General features: G+C 44.2%; 1 protein-coding gene across 2 annotated transcripts in view; it reads right to left on the bottom strand.

Annotated features, from left to right (window-relative positions):
- Positions 1 to 21,676, bottom strand: part of mnat1 (MNAT1 component of CDK activating kinase) — a 38,188-nt gene that overhangs the window by 16,353 nt on the left and 159 nt on the right. The window contains exons 1-6 of one of the 2 annotated variants that reach the window (XM_056296040.1): positions 21,665 to 21,676; positions 16,365 to 16,517; positions 15,857 to 15,930; positions 15,356 to 15,459; positions 14,975 to 15,166; positions 10,818 to 10,949 (exon numbers count right to left, since the gene is read on the bottom strand). The exon at positions 21,665 to 21,676 is cut by the window's right edge and continues 159 nt beyond it. In XM_056296040.1, the coding sequence (XP_056152015.1) occupies positions 10,818 to 10,949; positions 14,975 to 15,166; positions 15,356 to 15,459; positions 15,857 to 15,930; positions 16,365 to 16,517; positions 21,665 to 21,676 (667 nt within the window). The remainder of the gene's footprint in view (positions 1 to 10,817; positions 10,950 to 14,974; positions 15,167 to 15,355; positions 15,460 to 15,856; positions 15,931 to 16,364; positions 16,518 to 21,664) is intronic. The other variant, XM_056296041.1, reaches the window with a different exon arrangement.

Below are 21,676 nucleotides of genomic sequence, written 5' to 3'. Positions count from 1 at the left end.
AGAGAGAGAGAGAGAGAGAGAGAGAGAGAGAGAGAGAGAGAGAGAGAGAGAGAGAGAGAGAGAGAGAGAGAGAGAGAGAGAGAGAGAGAGAGAGAGAGAGAGAGAGAGGACCCCCAGCTAGGTCCAGCAGAGCAGAAAGGGGATATGGGACTATGGACCATTGGAAATCTGCTACTGAAAGGGCCAATACAAACATCTGCTTTCAACATTAAGGAGGCCCCATCTTGCTACTTATGTGTGTGTGTGTGTGTGTGTGTGCTGTGTGTGTGTGTGTGTGTGTGTGTGTGTGTGTGTGTGTGTGTGTGTGTGTTTATACCTGTTATAATGTCCTCTGTGACACTAAAACAAAACTTTGGGGACCATCCGTCTTAATAAAACCACAGGGGAAGATAACTTGAGGAAATCACATTGAGCCAGAGGGAGTACTCCTCCTCCCTCGTGCTCCTTCATCCTCCCGACACCTCCACCTCAGGTCTGCTGCAGCGACTTAGAATAGTGGTAACACCCGCTACAATTTCCTGGTAGGGGAGAACATCTTTCACGTTCAAGTGAAGCACATCAGGGTGTGTCGGCGGAGGAGTGGACAGGTGTGCGTACATGGAAAGTTGTTTAGCACTCCATGACTCGAGGGGTTCAAATTCCCCTCACAATATGCTGTTTCTTTCTCTTAACTTTCACTTTCAAAACTAACTTAACTGTGTAGTTGGAAAATTAGTCCATCAAACAGTAGAACGCCAAAGCTTCAAACATGGATTTTACGGGACCTTGGTATTTGCCTGAAAAAGAAACTGATGTGAAAATGTGAGTTGTGGGATAGCGGCAACTCTCAAAGGCAAATTGCAGCCTCTTTCACACAGTTCCTTCTAGACACATTTGCCAGTTTCATCTTAAGACACTTGCTCCAGATTTGGTTTTGGATTTGAATCTTTTAACTGAATTTAAAGATTTTGGTCATCATCCAGTTCGAACTATGTTATAGTGCCTGGGCAATGACACTGTCACAAAGAAAATATCACAGTAAATATTTCAGATTTACAGTAAATTGTTATTCACAACAAAAACTTTAAATGTCAAATAGCCAAGTGTAAATGGCCTGAAATTAAAAAATTCTCAAAGTTTAGTGTGATCGCAAAACTAGGCTCTAGATGTTAATAATAATAACAACAATTAGTAATAATCATTACATTTATACATACAATGCAAGCAAAATCTCTTTCTATTCTTTTCCAGGCTTTATTTAAAGAGTTATATTTGAACCCCACGTTACTGTGCAGGACAGTGTACTGATCCAGCAAGAAATCCATTAACCTGAATTCAAAAGGGCAGACCTGGGACCTCATTTATAAAGGTCACTTTGTACAAAAAATTTGGGCAAACAGGGGTGTAATGTGCATATGCATTTTTCCCCTCCAACTTCGGGCTCTATAGAAAAATTCTATGCAGAAAAAGGTGCACATTTTCTACGCATCCTTTCACCCATGCGTGGAGCTTATGCAAAGTTTTTCAGGCATGGGAATCAGTAACGCCTGATCGTGAGATCACAAAATAAAGCTATCCTCAGAAGAAAAGAAAAAACACAGATGAAACCACCACCATCTGTCCACTAGTCTATTAATGGTTTTATAAAGTGATATTGACATCAATCTCACTGATTGGCACAAGGGCTATAATTAGTGCTCATGGTGACTTGTGTAATGTGAAATTATGACTGCTTTGGCATTGCTTGAAGTCTTGGCAAATAGAAGATTTACATGTGAATGTGTGTTCAGGGACCATGACCCATGATGGTGAATGGCAAATAAGACAATTCAGATTACCAAGCCATTCTCTTGGAAATCTGTGCTGAAATGGGCCCAGCTTTGGAATGACCCGCCCCAGCGGAACAGGTCCACCCTTGTGCAGGTGCAGTTATTGACCACTCAGGGCTTTCTGGCAACTGGGATGTTCCAACCCGAACTGGTTGATAGATCTGGAATATAGCAGCCATCCCTTAACGCTATTATGCCAGCCGTCTTGAATTGCCTTATCGTAAAGACTCCTCGTTATATATGGTTTCCTTATAGCGAGGGTGAGCAAGCCAACATCAAAATGCAATTTGCAGCAATGTACGGTTTTCCAAATGTAATCAGAGTAATTGACTGCACTCATGTTGCGATAAAAGCACCAAATGAGAACAAGCTTGCTTTTGTCATCGCAAGCATTACCATTCAATAAAGGTTCCAATTTTTTGGACTGCTGACATGATTCTGTCAAATGTAGTGGCTCGATGGTCTGGCTCAACCCACAACTCATTTATTCTGAGGCACAGTAGTGTAGGAAGAAGACTTCAGGCTAGCGCTGTGTGTAATGGTTGGCTTCTTGGTAAATTAAAAAAAAAAAGAATTTCCTCCTAGAGAATGCAACTATTTATTCCCCAATTGAGTGGTTATCGGATAATATTTAAAAAACACACAATCATCATGCAGGTGATAGTGCGTACCCTCTATCAGCTTAGCTCCTGTCACACTTTGCAAATGCGCAGAATGCAGCACTGAGAAGGTACAATGAAGCACATAGTTGAGCCCGTTCAGTCACTGAGCGCACCATTGGGCTCCTGAAATCACAATATAGATGCCTAGACAAATCTGTTTGCATTCTGTTATATGGGTCTGAGAAGGTGTGCTGGATTATTGGGGCTTATGCGGTTCTCCACAATGTGGCACAGTGCAATGGTGTTCCTGCACCTGCAGACATTGTGCCAGATGACATAGACGAGGATCACTCTAAATGAAGAACAAGCTCCTCCAGCGTTTGCATTATGTGAACAAGTAACATGCAGTCTATGAACAGACCAGACAAATGGTATAGTAATTTACAAGTTCTTTTAATACAGCACACAGGGAGCGCCCTGGTGGCTCACCTGGTAGAGGGTGTACCACATAAGGCTGAGCCCTTACCGCAGTGGCCTTGAATCCGGCCTGGGCCCTTTGCTGCATGTCATCACCCCTCTCTTCCTTGCCTTTCCTGTCTCTCTCTCTCTACTATCGCTATCAAATAAAGGTGGAAAATGACAAAATAATCTTGTTAGAAAAAAAAATACAGCAAGCATTTCTCCAAGTAAATTTTTTACTTTGTGAACTTCTCATGTGTGTGGGTATCGGCCCTGTGATTGCCTGGCGGCCTATACAGGGTGTCTCCCCGCCTGCCGCCCAATGACTGCTAGGATAGGCTCCAGCATCCCGGTGGCCCTGAGAGCAGGATAAGCGGTTTGGATAATGGATGAATGGATGGATGAATTTCTCGTGTTAAACTTTCTACTTCTGTAATAATGTCCCTCTGTGATTGCAGTACTGCATCAGTGCAAGTGTGCGGCCACGTGCACGTGCTTCACTGGGAATGCGGCTGGGGCCTGGCTGACCAGACACCGTGGCTGAGCTGTGCTCAATAGAGACGCCGCCTCGAACCTGGCACACTGGAGACACCGCTGGGGCCTGGTGCACACACTGCGGTACCCCCCTCACCACTACCAGCCACTGCCACACTAGAGCTCGACTCTAAATAAAAAGGAACAAAACACTTCATGCATTCGGCTAGAGTTATTTAAATACTGTGTGAATTCGCCTATAATGTAGATAGTTTAACAGAAGCTGGCCTTACTGGTTTCTGTGGCATCCTTAACTGCATCAGTGTCCTCCTTTGCCTCTGGCACAATTCCAGACAAAAGGGCTTCCCCGATGATGCCTGCAAATCTGTGGTTGAACGGTGAAGGTTGGCGTTCTCCCTGATCGCCACCAGTGGAACGCATACTCTGCCAATAAGCAGCAGTGCGTTTTTTGGCCTCAACTTTGATATCGGACGTTTTTTTTTTTATTTTTTTATTTCAACAACAGTTCACAGTGTGTAACCAACACTGCTGCCCTCACATGTTGCCATTCGAGTTACTTCCTTTTGTTTGAGATGCCTCTACTGAGGCCCCCAAACAGTACACCAATATGGTGTTCAACCTCAGTGATGAGCACCTCGCACGCCACAAATTTTGCCTTTTTTCTTAAAGTGAGCATCTCCATCTTTCCTTCAACGATAGTCCAACAAAGACTCCTTAGAAACATTTGCATATTCATGAGCTATTTAGCATTTATGGATGATTGTGGTATGACACTAGGAGGACTACACATGTGCACAATTCAACGCAGGTCAGTATTTATAACAAGAAGACTGTATACAGGTGTGCACCACACGGTTTTATAGATCTAAATATTTTCGTGCATATGTATATTCTAAGGTTTGTGCGTACGCAATGTTTTAGGATGGAACCTACGCTGAATTTGATAAATGACGCCCCTTATCCCCAATGCAGTCTGATGGCTGGCAGTAGCTAAGGGAGTTTACTCCTGTACTGACAGAAAGACCTACTATACAGTACATATTACATACATGCTGCACAGATTGTATGTTAGCACTACCGAGGCTGCCCTTCTGCTCCCCTGACTCTGCAGCTACACAAGACATCTCAAGGCCACAGGAGACAAAACCATTCCATCAGCAGCTGTGGCCAAACCCTACCAGTACTGCAAAGACACACACACACACACACACACACACACACACACACACACACACACACACACACACACACACACACACACACACACACACACACACACACACACACACACACACACACACACACACACACACACACACACACACACACACTCTCTCTCTCTCTCTCTCTCTCTCTCTCTCTCTCTCTCTCTCGTTCTCTTCCAGTCGACCTGAAACTGGGAGAGCCCCAACTTGCCCGGACAGGGCTTCAGAAGCAATGAACTGGTGGGCTCCCCTCATTAATGAACCAAGTGATAATTACAGCAAGGGACAGAGAGACAGTGTTCTGCATTGTATAGAGGATAAATCCAATGAGCCAAGTTAGGAGCCAGCCTACCACCATCTCATCCTCAGCCCTCCTTGCCACCTCCTGTCCTGGCATTCCCAGCGCTTCCGTATGGATAAAGAGCTTTGTGCCCCCCCACTAGCCCACTGAGCAGCAAGTAGCAAGTGTAAAAGCTAGTGCCCCCCCCTTCCTTCCCTTACAAGTTAAATATAACTGTCTGACTAGTGGCAGCTGCGCTAGCGCAAAGCCCCTAAAGCTGACAACTCCTTTTTCCGCTGGGCTAGGCTAGTCCGGCCTGTTGGCGGGCAAGGGGTGCTGGGGCCAACCTAAACAGGGCCAAGCCAGGGGCAGGGACAGTGGGAAAGAGGTGTGAATGCCCACATGTGCTGGTGCCAATCAGGGCTGGGGGGGGGTCTCTCCCTTACCCTCTTCACCCGACCCACTCCTCAACCCCCCACAGTGATCGTCCTGCGTGCAAACAGACCAATAAAAGAGCAAAAGCCAAAGGGCAAGGGTCATGCAATCTCCCACATAAAATAACTCTGTCTTTGGTCTGTGATTGACGAGTGAGTCAAGAGTAAATGTCAATCATGTTTGGGCAGAAATAGAAGCACACACACACACACACCAAAATCTTTTTCTCAGTTGCTCAAAAAAGATATCTGCAAAATTCAAGAGCCGCTGATCTAAAGCAAAGAGAATTAAATCAAAGGTGTGGGAACGAGTAAAACGAAGTCAGTAAAGTGTAGCGAGATAGTGAAAGAGTGAATGGGGGGGGGGGGGTTGCTGTGTGGAGTGAACAATCTCCCAGGCAAAACAGGTTGGGCCAGTCTGCTCAAGTAAAGCAGAGCCTGGCCTGCAGTAATGAGGAAGTATGGTAACTGCCTAACAGAGGTCACTGTAGAGGACAGCTCAACCAAGCAAAACAGGCCTGAGCAAACATGCTCACAGCCCATAAGTGTGTGCTCGTGTGTGTGTGTTCATGTGTGTGATTGTGCGTGTGAATATTTGTGTGTTTCGTTGTGGGTGCACGCATGTAAACTTGCGTCTGTTTTCGACAGCACTTAAATTCCACTGTAGAATGGAACAAAGCCAGAGAGAAACCAAGGGTTATTTCAGTTAGCTACTCATCTGTGTTTGGGAGTAAACTTTCCACCCGCATTTAGCTTAACATGTGTGTACGTTTTGCTCTGTTTGTGTGTACGTGTGTGTGCGCGCGTGTGTGTCTCTCTTGCTCTTTCATTAGGGTGCCCATGTCAGCCTCGTCAAATGTCAGCTGCTCTGTGAGGAGTGGACTGGGCCCCGACAGCGCTAGAAGCTGCGAGCCTTCGCTTTAAAATGGCGCTGTACGCTTCTCCAAGGTGGGGAGACTCAGCTTGCAGCCACGGGACACTGCGTAACAACTGTGGACAATCAGCGAGCTCTACCACACCTTCATAAACCAGACAATGATGGGACATCAACGGCATGTACAGACAAAATGCACACACAAAGGAAAATCACGCATGTGATTTATACGCCGATACCCTGATACGCTGATACCCCTAAATCTGAAAAAGGAAGTAAATTAGGAGTTGTCCTCGTTATCATGCCTGGCACTGAGTTTCAATCCTGTGTTTCTGACAACATGCAGCCTGTTTCAATGGTGCAGCGATAGCTCCCTCCCACACAGAGTCTCTTTTGATTTCAGCGGATGTCCATTTAAAAAAAAAAACTGGGGGGGGGGGGGGACACTTTGGTCTTCAAAGGATGTTTACCCAGGCTGGGTAAGGTGAGTGTGTATTTGTGTGCAAATGCACTTGTTTTTGTTTCTGTGGGTGCACATGCACACGGCTGTGCACGGGCCTTTGTTCGACAGAGTGCCTACAAAGTGAGGGATTACTTTGACTGATTCCAGACCATTCCTGAGGCAAGACCAGGCCCATCCCACTTTGCCTCGTATCACACCTGGACCTAGATTACTTTCCCCCAGGATAGGCTAACTGTCTCGGGCATCCATTTGATAACATTTTAAAGCGCCACGAGGAGACGTAGGACCCCAGGTTGGAGGTCCCCCCCACCCCCTACCCCCAACCCACCCCAACAACTCATACACACCTTCATAACTGGTAAATCACCCAAGGCTAAGCAAAGCGCCAGCGTGGCTGGGATGTTCCCGGCGTGGTCAGTAAACACCGTGACACAGCTAGATGAAACATTAGATCAGACTTTAAATAAAGACTGAGGCCATGGGAAGCTGAAGATGACTTAGCATCCTCGAATTCCATCAACTGGACGCCTAACAAACAGGCAGATATGTCATTCCCCCAGTGACTGCTCACCTTGGCCCGGAGAGAGGCAGCTGGCTGGAGTGCGGGGGCGGGAGGGGATATTTCTGCCACTGGGGAACCTGAATATTGCCCTCACATTCATATGAAAGACGAGAGGTTGTGAATCATTCACACCTCCATCCATCATCAACCAAATACTGTCCATTTCTTTCTTGCACATCTTCAACCAATCTATTCAGAGTATTGATACCATAGGCACCAGCTCTGAGGATGCTGATGACCTTGAGCATCCCCAAAAGTAAAATGAAATTTAAAAAAAATGCCTGGACAAATCAAAGACATTGTTGAGTAGCTGAATATTTGTTATGAACTGAAATGAGATGGACCGTACCAACCATCAAATAAAATAAACCAAACACATGATACATGACTTCAACTTTGTGACTTTAACCAAAGCTGTAGGCTACTTACATCACCAGATTTTGCATAAAAACGCGATAAACTTCAAACCGCTGGCTTTCAATAGTGTGACTTGTGTGCTCCGATATCAGGAACATTTGAAACCATTACATTTTTTTCATAAGTAGGTATAACAGATAAAACACATTAGACAAGTTGGTCTAAAGTTCTGGTTCATGGAAGAATCTTCTATACATAAAAATCCCAACTTTCAAGACAGTAGTTAAGCTTTTAAGGAGAAAATTGGAAGAAAGTACAATCTACATGTCATTTCATGTCTTGTCTTTTCTTTTAGATGAGTGCCCCCAATCATTTTCATAAGTTGGCGCCCATGACTGATACTACACCAACTGAAGTGAGGAGCAAAAATCTGCTGAACTGTGAACAAATGGAAATTCAGGGAAATGAGACAATTTCACAGATGCCGTTTTACCTTTGCCCCCTCTGACTTCTCCTGAAGAAAAAAAATTAAAGACGTACTTGGAATGGGGGAGCACAAATAATGGATAAATAAACGAATTCCAGCGTTCCGTAGGAATCCACCACTCTCTGCTGAAACCCAACCAAGTAAAACAGCAGTTGGTCTTATGGAGTCTAAGGTGGAGGGAAATCCAAAACCACACTTTCCCCCCCCGAATCAAGTCTCTTGGTCGAGCCCGGCAGACACACATGGCTAAAGCTCTACCTCTGCCATGAGGAGCTTGGGGGGGGCTGGGAGGACAAGGAGAAGAGAGAGGGGGAAAAAGTGAGGAAAAAAGGGCCTCGCTGGGGCCAAGAGCAACATAATCGTGCTGTTTCTTTCTCCATCAGCAAGTTTAACTTCATGCTGCATATCAAGGGGACAAGAGCCAGAGAGCCACATCCTCCATTTGAATCAAGTAATTCTGCAATCTGCTTCTTTTCCACGGGTGCTGGGAGGGCCGGTTGTCTGTCTAGTCTTTTCAAGAGAGTGCAGTAATTATTGGTCGTTACGAAGAGTCACACTGACTATGTTAACATGCAGTCAATCTGACTGAGGAGAATCATCGAATTAAGGCAATAGTTCAATTAAGGTTTCTACATGTGTTTCATTAATGCGATCTCTTGATAATCCATGTTTGCCATTGGATAACTGCACTTTATGAAACAGAGGTTATGTTGCATGTGACCCTACCACCGACATTTTGTGTTCAAGACTGTTCGGAAAATGTCTGCTTCCACTCATCCAAAATGTTTGGATATGAGGTACTTCATTTTACTGAGCATAAACGTTGTTTGAGTCTTGCTCCAGAAATGCGGCTGTTTACTGCCACTCAAAATAAGGAGACAACGCACACCTTTACAGTCGAGGGGCTGGTTAACAGGATCAGTAGCCAAAAATTAAGAAAGGATAGCCATACATGTATTTATCCTGAAAAATATCCTGAAGGACTAAGTTTAACTAACTTAACCATGTCTGCTAGAAAATCGATTAATAAATATTCGCAATCGAGTTATTAGCATGCGGTTTCTTTTCCTTAATCTTTGTTTGCCGCTCACCATATTTCCAGGTCAGATGCAGCAGGACTTGGTACTTGTGCTCAACCAATTCTCTAACAGAACTCCGATTAAGGTGTATACAAAAGTAGAGTAAATCAAATGATTGATGAAAAATCTAGTTTTTAATTGCATTATCCCCTCATAGTTTTAAACCCTAATTTCATTAAGATAGTTCAATTAAGGTATTTACATGGCAATTGCAATGATCAAATGATTGCCTTAATCTGATTAAAATCGAATTCTTAACTTGCATGCAAACACTGACCGATTATCAGTGCTTAGGTATATCTGCACTCTAAGCTGTTGCTTTCAGTAGCGAGCCAGATTAAAAATGAGGATGGGAAAAGTGCAGGTTAAACCAACCTGCACTTTTCATGTCAAACAGCTCGGAGCAGAGCCCTGTGTTAGCGCTAAGCAGAGATCTCTCCCATGCACCGCTGCACTGCGGGAAGCCAACCATGCCTCATGAGGGTTGGAGAGAGGTGGGGGGGTGATGACACAGCCTATCTCATCACAATAAAATGAAAATAAACGAGTGAAAAACAGGACGACAGCCAAACAGAGAGTCTCTCCAGACACAGAGAGCAGAGAACTCGACACAGCCCAGCCAGAGCCCTGAGCCCTCATGCTTTTTCTGTGGGCCTGACCGTTCGCTTGGAGGAATGTGATGACATGACTGAGGAGGTGAGGACCTGGTCTCATACCAAGTGAGCACTAAACACTAAGGAACATCTTCCCTTTGAAGCTCAGAAGCATTATCATCCACCAGAAGCTATTGTCAACAGGCCATCTACATTAAATCCAAAATTAGAACTGAGCTTAAAATTGCACCATGCTGCACAGAACCAAGCAACAGCCACGGTTTGCATATACATGTTATGTATTTATGTGACCCCAACTTATACAAGCTCAACATAGCTCTAAAATGTCTTGCTGATAACCCAACTATACAATACAATCTCTTATTTGTCAATGAGCTCATCCTAATTACATCTGAAGAAAGAACATTCTGCCAAACAATAACAATATGCTTGCTGGGGCTTCTGGGTCGCGTGGTGATCTATTCCACTGCCTACCAACATGGGGATCACCAGTTCGAATCCTTGTGTTACCTCCGGCTTGGTCGGGCATCCCTACAGACACAGTTGGCTGTGTCTGTGGTGGGAAGCTGGATGCGAGTATCAACCAATCAATCAAGTTGCATTTTATATAGCGCTTTTCTAGCTGCAACAGCCACTCAAAAGGCTTTACATTTAATTCACCAATGATACCATCGCTTATCCTGTACGTGTCCTGGTCACTGCACTAGTGCCTCCTCTGGTTGGTCGAGGCACCTGTTCAGGGGGGAGGGGGAACTGGAGGGAATAGAGTGATCCTCCCACGCGTCATGCCCCCCTGGCAAAACTCCTCACTGTCAGGTGAAAAGAAGCGGCTGGCGACTCCACATGTATCAGAGGAGGCATGTGGTAGTCTGCAACCCTCCCCGAATCAGCAGAGGGGGTGGAGCAGTGACTGGGATGGCTCAGAAGAGTGGGGTAATTGCCCGGATACAATTGGTGAGAAAAAATCAACAACAAAAAAGAAAAAAAGAATATGCTTGCCATCCTTTTCAGCATGAGTAAATTATCTTTGATTATGTTTGAGATGCCACCAATGCAATAGCTATTAAGAGATAATCTGGCCAGGTGTGATGTGCTCACCATAAGGATGCCGGTAGAAAACGCAGTAGCAGGCTTGACCACTTGTTTCTGCTTCTCAATCTGGTTCTCCAGATGGGCTGCACGGTCTTTGTGCTGGGCAAGCAAGATGGTAGCTGGAAGCTGAGACCGTTCCTATAAGAGGCAGAGAAAGGGGGAAAAAAATGCAGGATACAGTGCATATGACGTGCCTATAATGCATGCATTCAGGATGCATGACATCAGGAAGTTTCTTGCAACAACAAAAAAGTGCTAACACCTATTAATATAATGAGCTTCATTGCTTGTTGGGCTTGAGCACATTACAAGTTTAGAACAAAAGTTAGACATCTTTGTCTATAATAAGTGTCAGAATGGGGTCCTCTCAGGCTAGCTGCCACATCTCTGATGCAAGGCGATGTTAAAGCTGTGGCAGCAGCACAGGGGACACCATTTCAAGTGCGATGTGCCGCCTTCACCTCTATTAAAGACAAGGTCAGACATTTCAATTTCTCTGGTGGATCACTGCCAAATGCAGAGGTCTAAGAACACCAGCTTGCAGACACTGCTCATGGAGGAAGTGGGATGTTTTGACAGAGTGGACACCAATGTTGGGACAGTCTGCAGGTGTTCTGAGCAAAGGAAAAAAAATAGCAACTGATCCTCAGAGCAGGGTTTCTGTTAGCCAGTAATTACTTTTTTTTTTACACTAGTAAAATAACTCATAATTCGACAAATAATAAATAATCTCTCCAGCCATGGTGTCTGCCAATAATCCCACCCAAAAAAAAAAAAGTTAAAAAAAAAAAAGTAAGGCCTGGAGGCATATTGGGTGATCAAATGAATAAATTTTTGTTCTTGTTTTATCATTTAGGACTCGGGCGCTTGCGCACTTGGACTCCCTATGCGAACTGCTGTAGCCTAACTGCCATATGAGTATGATTCTGGGGCAAAAATGGCAAAACCTTCCTTCCTTAATCAATATTTTCCCATTTTCAATATTGTTTACATTGGAGTAGCCACAAGCTACAAGACGTGTCTTTACTTTGCATTTCTTTTATGTTTTTTCAATGTACACATAAGTCAACTTGTGTTTTTATTTTGAATAGGTGTTTAAATGGCAAATAATTTTTCACTAAAATAAGTATTATGTAAAATCTATTTTTTATGCATGCTCAATAATCCAGGCTAAAAAAAAAAATCAAAGAAAGGTGAATCAGTTCATCTGGACACAACGTTTATTGACAGAAACGTTTCATCACTCATCTAAGTGTCCTCTTCAGTCTAAACTGACTGCAGGTACCCCCACCCTTATAAACAATACAGTTGCATAACGACCAAAAACAACAATCAGTTTCATATGCAAATTGCCGTGAGCATTAGCTACAGTTTCAATGGCAATGTGCACTATTCACAGAGGATTTGGGAATGGTTGCAAACACAGTAGCAGTAAGATGGCGACAGATTTACTGTTAGCCCCCCCCTCCCCCGGTTCAGGGATGGTCGTTCCCTCTTCACATAGATGGCCTCTTTGATTCTCCATTCAAACCAGCGTTCCCCCCTATCAAGGATGTGCACATCCTCATCCTTGAAAGAGTGGCCACTAGCCTGTAGATGGGTGTTGACTGTGGAGTCCCTGGCCTGACGTGTTAGCTCTTCTATGTTGTGCCATCCTCTTGGCCAGCGTCTGTTTGGTTTCCCAGATGTACAAGTCACAGCAATCCTCCAAGCATTTAGATCAATATAGTGTATGCTGTTAAGTGCTGGGGGACCTGATCCTTGAGGTGGACCAATTTCTGGCGCAGCGTGTTTTGGGGTTTGAAAGCAACTGAGACACGATGCTTGGAAAATATGCGTCTCAACTTTTCCGACACTCTCGCCACATACGGAATCACCACTGGTTTATGCTTAGGCAGCTGTCGTCCTTCTCTCTTAGATTGGCTGGTGCACTGTTTAGGCGTCTTCCTGGCTTTGACAAATGCTCAGTTATGATAACCACACTTAACTAGGGCCTGTTTAATGTGGGATTTCTCCCCTTCTCTGGCTGCTGTGTCAGTGGGGACATTGTCAGCTCGGTGGTACAGAGTTCTGATGTCCTGTACTGCTGATAACGTCCTCACCGACACAGCAGCCAGGGAAGGGGAAGAATCCCACATTAAACAGACCCCTGGAAGATGCCTAAACAGTGCACCAGCCGACTGAAGAGAGGAGAAAGACAACAGCTGCCTAAGCATATAAACCAGTGGGGATTCCATATATGGCGGGAGTGTCAGAAAAGTTGAGATGCATAATTTCCAAACATCGCATATCTGTTGCTTTCAAACCCCAAAACATGCGGCACCAGAAATTGGTCCACCCCAAGGATCAGGTCCCACCAGCACCAACAGAGCAATATAATGTACGCTGTTAAGTGCCAAGAGGATTGCCGTGACGTACATCAGGGAAACCAAACAGATGCTGGCCAAGAGGATGGCATAACACAGGAGCGCTAACACATCAGGCCAGGACTCCGCAGTCTACACCCATCTACAGGCCAGTGGCCACTCTTTCAAGGATGTGGATGTGCACATCCTTGATAAGGAGGAACGCTGGTTTGAACAGGGAGTCAAAGAGGCCATCTATGTGAAGAGAGAATGACCATCCCTGAACCGAGGGGGGCCTAAGGGTACATCTGTCACTATCTTACAATGCTGTGATTGGAAACATTCCCAAATCCTCTTCAAATAGACGTCAAAAAGTCATGCATATTAGGGTTAATACTCTTGTCTGTGCCCCTGACCGAGGCGTGACAAGACGAACTGGAGTTGGTCCCTAGGTGCTGCACGGCGGCTGCCCACTGCTCCTAGCTACACAGCTAAGACGGGTTAAATGCAGGGAAGAATTTCCCACAGGGACTGATAAAGTATATCAAAATTTAAAAAAAATCTAAATAATGCACATGGCCATTTAAACTCTAGTTAATGCTCGCGGCAATTTGCATATGAAACCGATCGTTGTTTTTAGTCGTTATGCCACTGTATTGTTTATAAGGGTGGGGATACCTGCAGTCAGGCGAGATTGAAGAGGTCAGTTAGATGAGTGATGAAACGTTTCTCTCTCAATAAACGTTATGTCCAGATGAACTGATTCAACTTTATTTGATATGTAAAATCTATTTCCACTGATGCTTTGTTTTTCTTTTATAGTGAATGCATGGCACAGATAATATGACTAACTTTTACCATTTGTCCGACATTCTGGAATCTCCCTGACCTGTTGGCCAGCAGCAAATTTTCCTAGCGGAAACTTTGTTTCAGACATCTTGAAGTTTCTCTTCAGACAACAAAAATACAACAAAACTGATTACCGCAGAAGTTGCATTTTAATTGTACCCTTGAATAACATATGGAAATAAACCACACTTTGTTGACAGTGACATTAGCGGCCTCTGCTCTGTAATGATGCAGTGATGACATGCAGATTTGTAAGTCATCACTTAGTTCAGATGCTTCAAAAACATCTTGAGAAGTAAGTCGATTCAGGCCAAAAAATGCACAGTACAGACAAAATCCCAAAGAAAAAAGAACTAAATTGGACATAAACTATTATCGCCTCTCAGATGTACAGGAAATCGGGGGAGAAAATTAAACAATTATGATGTCCGCCATTTAAGTCTGCCTGTAGATTTAAAATGTGTTAGACACTACTTAGGGATATACATGCAAGAAATCCAAAGCTGTGTGTTTGTTTACAGATCACAGACCTCTACAGATGTCAGTGCTCAGGAGAGTTACCCGGGGGGGGGGGGGGCTGATCTCATCTGCCTACAGTCAACAGGCCCTGTGCCTTAAACAAACAAACACACAGCTTATCCTGCTATCTGTGATGGTCCTTCAGCAGCCCGCTCTGCAGGGACAATCACTTCCAAAGCCAGTGGCTCAACACAATGGAGCCAAGCAGCTTCAGAATCAGAGAATAAGAACAATGCAGTGGCAACAGTGCAGCACACCCTGCAGCACAATAACTGCTAATAAGCTCTTAATGATCTCATAGTCCATGAACCCTTAAGTCGAATTGGTGTGTGTGTCTGACACACCTGCAAAATGTGTCACACCTCGACTGTTCTTTGTAATTCTTGTTATTCTGGTGAACTTGTTGCAACTCTGTAGGGACATAAATTGCGCCACTTGCTGATATCTCACCAGTTCATCCAGTAGAGCCTGCTTGCTCTTCCTCTTGGCCTGTAGCTGCCTCTGCTCCTCCTGCAGCGTCTCCAGCCTCCGCTGCTCGTTCCCCTGCTGCTCCAGCAGCAGCAGCTCCTCTAACTCCTCCTGCTCTCGTGTCTGAGAGACAATGTGTGAGAGGAAGACGGTGTTCAATAGAGAGACAGCATGCTTGAGAGCGAGCAACAGTGTGTGTGAGTGAGAGAGAGAGAGAGAGAGAGAGAGAGAGAGAGAGAGAGAGAGAGAGAGAGAGAGAGAGAGAGAGAGAGAGAGAGAGAGAGAGAGAGAGAGAGAGAGTGAGTGAAAGAAAACTGGGAATATAAACAAGACACAGAGGTAAATGGACACATCAGTGCATACCAGCTTAACCTTGTTCTTCTGGATGATATCTCTGTTCTCCCTCTGGTACTGCTCCATCATCAGCTTGGTGTTCTCCACATCAATATTGTTGGTCAAGTTGTACACTGCGAACAGGAGAAGCAGACCTCCACATAAAAACACTGCTGCCAACACCTCCAACCGTGAGTACGCATGTAATTTTGTGGAGAGTGACACCAAGGGTTATATCTACACTAATGTGCATAGATGCACTGGCAAGGCGCTGGCCACGGCAGCAGCCTAGCACCACTATCAGGGCTCAGTCCCACGGGACTGAATTGGTGAGAGACGTATGACGGCTGGCAGAGCTGCTCCATGGTCTATGACCTTGGCTGCTACTGATGCCTGTAAAACATCCCCCTGTGCACCAGCTGGACCCAGGGAGAATTCAGTATACCAGGAATAAGCATCACCTTACCCACCCACACACATACCTCCTCTCCACCCTGACCTGAGGCCTGACTCCATGCCCCTGGCTCCTACCTATGTCTTCTACTTGTTCCAGGTAGTCATTGTATTCTCTCAGGCTTGGAAAGTCAAAGCTTCTTTTGTTGTATCTGGGATGTAGGGAGAAAAAGAGCTTGAAATTACAAATGGTTAAAACTTGATGAGAGCAGATATTGCACCAACATTAATAGCCTCCATTAAATCAACCCCTGGTTGAAATACTGGTCTACACACTGCCTAAGAGACACACATTAGATGTCAATTAAGGGCTATTAAAGAACTGATGGGGAGAGGGGGGTCTGAGGGAGGGGCCGAGAAGTAAAAACCTGGCAAGGAAAGAGCCTTCCCATTTCAGCTCCCCCGGGCAGACTCATTGTCTACAAAACAAACACAGTAATGAGGAAGACAAAGGCGACTTAAGAACTGGGAGGAGGGATGTGAACACACACACACACACACACACACACACACACACACACACACACACACACACACACACACACACACCACCACCACCACCACCACCACCACCCCCTTCACTCACATCTTGAGCACCTTCTTTCGGATCTCCACCTCCTTGTCCACAGCAGGGTCTTCAAAGAGCTGCACACGGAAGTTGCTCTTCCTCAGGGGCGTGTCGCACTGCACACAGTTGCCCGAACCACGCACAAAAAGCATATCCACGCAGCTCTCACATCTGAGGGCACAAGGAAATACATAAAATACCATCAAACTAAGTCCTACCTATACATTCCTTGTATATTTACCTCTGTGCAAAGATGAGTAGTCAGTTGGCTGCTTGCATATGCTGGCACTCAGATTAATTGAACCTCACAATGAGTTCCCAGGCAAGTTTCTGTTTTTGCCATCTGGGAGTTATCATCAAGCCCGGTGGGTGGTAAGAGGGCACATACATATTTCCTTTGAGTGCTCAAAAAAGCTGGAATTAGGAACGGAATATCGATTGAGCTAGCTTTCACACTCCGACAAGAGGAAATTACTCTGACACCTCCGCAGTGGAGAGTCTGCTGAGGACAATTTCATTCTTCACTGGAAAAACATTTGCGTTTTTGTTATTTCAAAAAGGCCTCATGCAGTTAATCTGCCATGTTGCGTAATATATTCCATCTCAGCTATGCACCCTGTATTCCATCTTCATGGCCTACCCGGTGTGCTCGGTCTCAATTTAAGAAAAGCATTAACGGCTGCACATTTTTTATTTATAAAAAGAAACCCAGCCAATAATGGATAACAGCAGCGCATGAGCAGGTTATATTCTTTTCAAAACTTCCAAGTTAATTCTTTGCACAACTAATCGGCATCTTTTCCATGACTGAATTTTGACATTTTATGCCAATTCCACATTGTCATCAGCATTCAATATATCTGAAATCTTTTAACACTTGAAAACATCCTTTTCTTACCACATTCGACTCTTAGAATGGTTTGTTAAACTCTGCTTTGTTTCTGGAATAGTCCCAAACTGTAAATAAAGAAGAATCTATGTACATTTCTCTGTATTTGTTATGTTTTCTCAAGTGAAGCAAATTGCATTACAATTAGCCAATTGCATGAACTGATTCAAATTTCTGTGAAATTTCATTACAATTATTCACAAAACGTGCTTTGCAATAGTTTGATTAATTGATTTGATACAGTATTGTACTTTCCCTGGGACAAAATGGTAAGTATTATACCACACTAATAATGACTTTTTCAGAGAAAATGTGATTCTTGAAAGAAAGAAAAAACGCTCATGACTCACAATTCTCGGCAAAGAGCCACTGTCATTATGAGCAACTTATTTAGAGGAAAGAGGCAAAAGGAATGAGTCTTCAGCAAACATAGGGAAGCATAGGGGAAGCAAAGTGAGAATTCAAATGGGCAGATTTATTTTATGCTCCATCATGACATGGTCCCATGACAACCACCACACCTACCTGAGGCCAAAAACAGAGCCTACTCATCAATCACACCTTTAAGCAGGTAGGCGTTTACCCATCAGTCACACTCAAGAGAGGAGGTGGACACTGAAGACAATGGGAATGGCCTTAAATCTCCTCTAAGAAGGCAAGCAGAGGGGTGGAGGGGCTGGATAAACGTTTGCACAGTGCACTCTTTTAATTAAGTCTCTGTGGAGCTTTATTCCACAGGAATTTACCTTCAGTGGGCTTCCTGCTCTTGACCACAATCACAAGAATGGACAACATCTGGTTTCCAAATGTAACTTTTTGAGCACCGATAGTTTTTTTTTTATATGAAAATACAGTAATGTTGTGATGAAAACAGAGTTTTTGCTCTGTGTGTCACTGGCGGGACGGCTGGTGGATAATTTTTTTTAACCCAAAAGTCAGGGACTGAGCTTGAGACACCTGTGCTAAGTCAAAGGTCCTTGGGGGATAGAGCTCATTAGAACTATAATGAAAGGGACATCACACAAACCATTTCACCTCATCAGCAGGATTAAAAAAAAACAACAAAAAAAAAACAGTTACAGGAGAAACTGCAGAGCCATGGAGTTTGGCTGTTTATGCATAGCACCTCAGATATGGGTCAAACAAGCCCAACCTGCCAAGGATGACGAACAAATCTTTCCTCAAACACACACAAATAGCAAATACAGAAAACAATGATGTAGGCTAGATTATTAGCATCTCAATTTGGCTAGGTCTATATTTTGGAACAAAATAAAACTAAACTGAAGACAAAACATCTGTGCTGTCCAGTTGGTCCCTTGGAAGCATGAGGAGACCCTGCTCAAGTGCAGCCTAGAAGGGGCAGATGTTCACTGTGGCCCCAGGCTACAGGAGATGTATAGGCCTGACCATATGGAGGTGCATGTGGGGATCCAGCTTGTTTCCACAGGCCCACAAAGAGCCCATTCATCAACACAGGACCAGGAGTGGGGCGTATCTTGCCCTCTGCCCCATAAATGGACCACACAACAGAACTCTCCATAGGGGAAATCCTGTGTAATTCTAGAGCATAGAAGTGAACCACTGAAAGGATTAGAGGGAGGAGACTGTCAGTGTGAACTTGCCATCGTTCTTCTGAAGTGCGTGATCTTAATTGGGACAGATCTGTTGATTGTTCTCATCATTGTTTGTAACAAAAAGGGGGACAGACCAAAAAAAAAAAAAATCATTCCAAGGTGGTCATTGTATCATCTGGCATACAGTGCATTACAGACATTTAATAAATAGAATAATCAGAGAACAGCGCTCTACAAACTTGCTACATTTGTGTCTAAAGGCTGCTGTCACTGCAGTGTGGTTGTGAGTAAGTCTCACTGACCCCTCCCTCTCTCTCACCTGTCCTGCTCAGAGCTCCAGGTTCATATCTTTTCAATCTGCAGCTGTCAGCAGGTCACCAAAGGGGGTGGCAAGGGGAGGGTAAACAGGGGCCTGGCTCAGCAAAGACATAACCCTCCTCCCCTCCTGTTTGCAACATCATATTCATCTTTACCTCCATTTCCCATGCAAGACAAAGCAGAAACAATGCAGCTATACAGCCAGACAGGGTCTGGATTCAGACGTTTCTCCCAAGAAGCCCTCTACCTTCTCTGGACTCCCACAGAATGATGCCTGAGCCCAAACAGACAGATGCTGACTCTGTGTCAACTGCTAATCTGTTTTGGCACTTGGTTTACCTTGTCACCTGCAGCGGCACAACTAGAAAACACTAGGGCCAAAGAAACTTATCACTAACACAGTGTGCCAGCCTAGTAGTTTATGACTTTAAAAAAAAATCATAAACTGAAGATTTGTCACAATCAATCCCTAATGTCAATAATATTATTTTTTTCTTCATTGCAAAATGTGGCCATAAAATAAAGAAACTAACTTTGCCTTGATGATGTGAGCATATCAACTTAATGTTCAGCTCCTGTCTAACCCACCTGAGCCTAGCCTACTGTCATTTGTCATCCCAGTGCTCATCTGTATGCCCTGTGTCAAACACTGAAGGACATGGATTTTATGTCATTGTGTGAAGGTAATAAATAACAGACAGCAAACACCCCCAGAGAGAGAGATACAAAATGTGCTGCTGTGAAGTTTAAATTTAGATACAGGCTAGAGGTGTGGCAACTCTATGTTGCGCTGTATCATCCAGGCAAGTGAACCTACTCAGCCTAGAGTGAAATGACCACTGAGTGTTGTCAGCTGTCAACCAACACAGCAAGGCAAACAGCAAGGCAAACAGTCAGGTACAAAATAAGCAAGGAAATGTCGGGGTATCGTTCGCTATCCCCTCATCCGAGTCCGTTGATGTGAAGAAAAGACAGTCGAGACGTTTCTGTAGATAACTCCGCGGTTTATTATTTGACAGATATCTGGAGACACTACGTCTCCAGCGCTGCAGCATTACCTGTGAACTATTTGTTGTGTGCCCATAAAATGACACGAACCAGCAAGAAGTCGTCTGACTTCTTATTTGCCTATGTCGACCTGAATCAAAGAACCGGGCCAGTCTTTTGCAAAAGATAAGACTCAACAGAAATAAAAAGGGAGTAACAAATGTTTGATCCCTTTTGAAGAATCACTTATCACTAGTTCACTATTTTGAAGAGTTGTCCACTCTTCTAAAAGGAGAATCAACACTTGTGAAATTGCAGCATATTTTGTAAACCAACATATCCATCAAAAGCTTGAAAAGAAGCCTCTACTAAATAACACCAGGACAAAAGATGCTAACAAATATGCGAGTACAGTGCAAAAGATGCTAAAAAAATATGCAAGTACAGCAGTTTGCACGGTGTACACAAGTTGCACACAGATTCTCCCGCTGACTGGCTCAGTGGAAAGAGCCAAGGTGACCCCTACTAGGTCACCTCTTTAAACTGCTTCATCGCAAAATCATTTTAATTTTCTCTTCATGTGACCCTGCATCCAGACAAAGGCAGAGTTATGAGCATGCTGACCTCATGACAAAGCACAGCAACTTCCTGATGATATGGTCAATAAATGGGCAGGATCGAACACATGTTCTCACCACATCCTACCTTCACTGCATAATACTCATAATATTAGCCTGTCTCCTTCAGCTGAACGGCTGAATTTCTATTGTGCTGACAAGGTTAAACATTGCAATCTGTGTGGCAAACACTAGTGTATTGATGACATGGGTGCTATTTTAGCAAAAGCGGAGTCTAATAAAAATTGGAATGTAGACTTTATATTAAACAAAATCTAAGTATTCAACTCAAAAACATCTCAGGAAAGAATCAAAGAGAGAGTTAATGAATTATGATGAGTGAACGATAAGAGGAAGCAAGCCAAAAACATGTCACTGTTAGGGTGGTTTAGCATTCAACACATATAAAGACACACATAGCTATAGTCTTTACGCCCCAACCACAAATTTTCGAAATGAGCAAATCAACAATGCAGACCTGATGTTAATATGGACTGCCTACCAGGTTGATTAATGTTTTATTTGTTCCAAATGAACGCCCATGCAGTCCTGGGAAGTGTTACCCCGTGGCTTGTGTAGATAATACATGTCTCTCGCTGCTACATGGCATGCTATATTTATGCTCCCAACCAGCGAATGCGGCAGATCAGTCAAACTAGACATTTTTGACATCGAACGTTTAGTTGATACAAACCATCTGAATTAACATGGGTGGAAAGTTCGTGCAAATTCGCTGACTTCTGGCAAATTGTGCCTGTCGTCGTAATATATATATATATATATATGTGTGTGTGTGTGTGTGTGTGTGTGTCAGACACTACAGTTTCAAAAAGGCGATTTGCAAATTGCGAGCCCAATGAAAACTTTTGCGTGTCGGGAGAAAATCGCGACCATTCTTGCTAAATATGAGCCGTCTAATTCGACACTTACAGCGTGTGGCCG

The sequence above is a fragment of the Lampris incognitus genome, chromosome 16 (genome assembly GCF_029633865.1).
Source record: "Lampris incognitus isolate fLamInc1 chromosome 16, fLamInc1.hap2, whole genome shotgun sequence".
NCBI lineage: Eukaryota > Metazoa > Chordata > Actinopteri > Lampriformes > Lampridae > Lampris > Lampris incognitus.
Note: the sequence above shows the minus strand (reverse complement) of the source record. Positions and strands in the feature narration are given on the sequence as shown.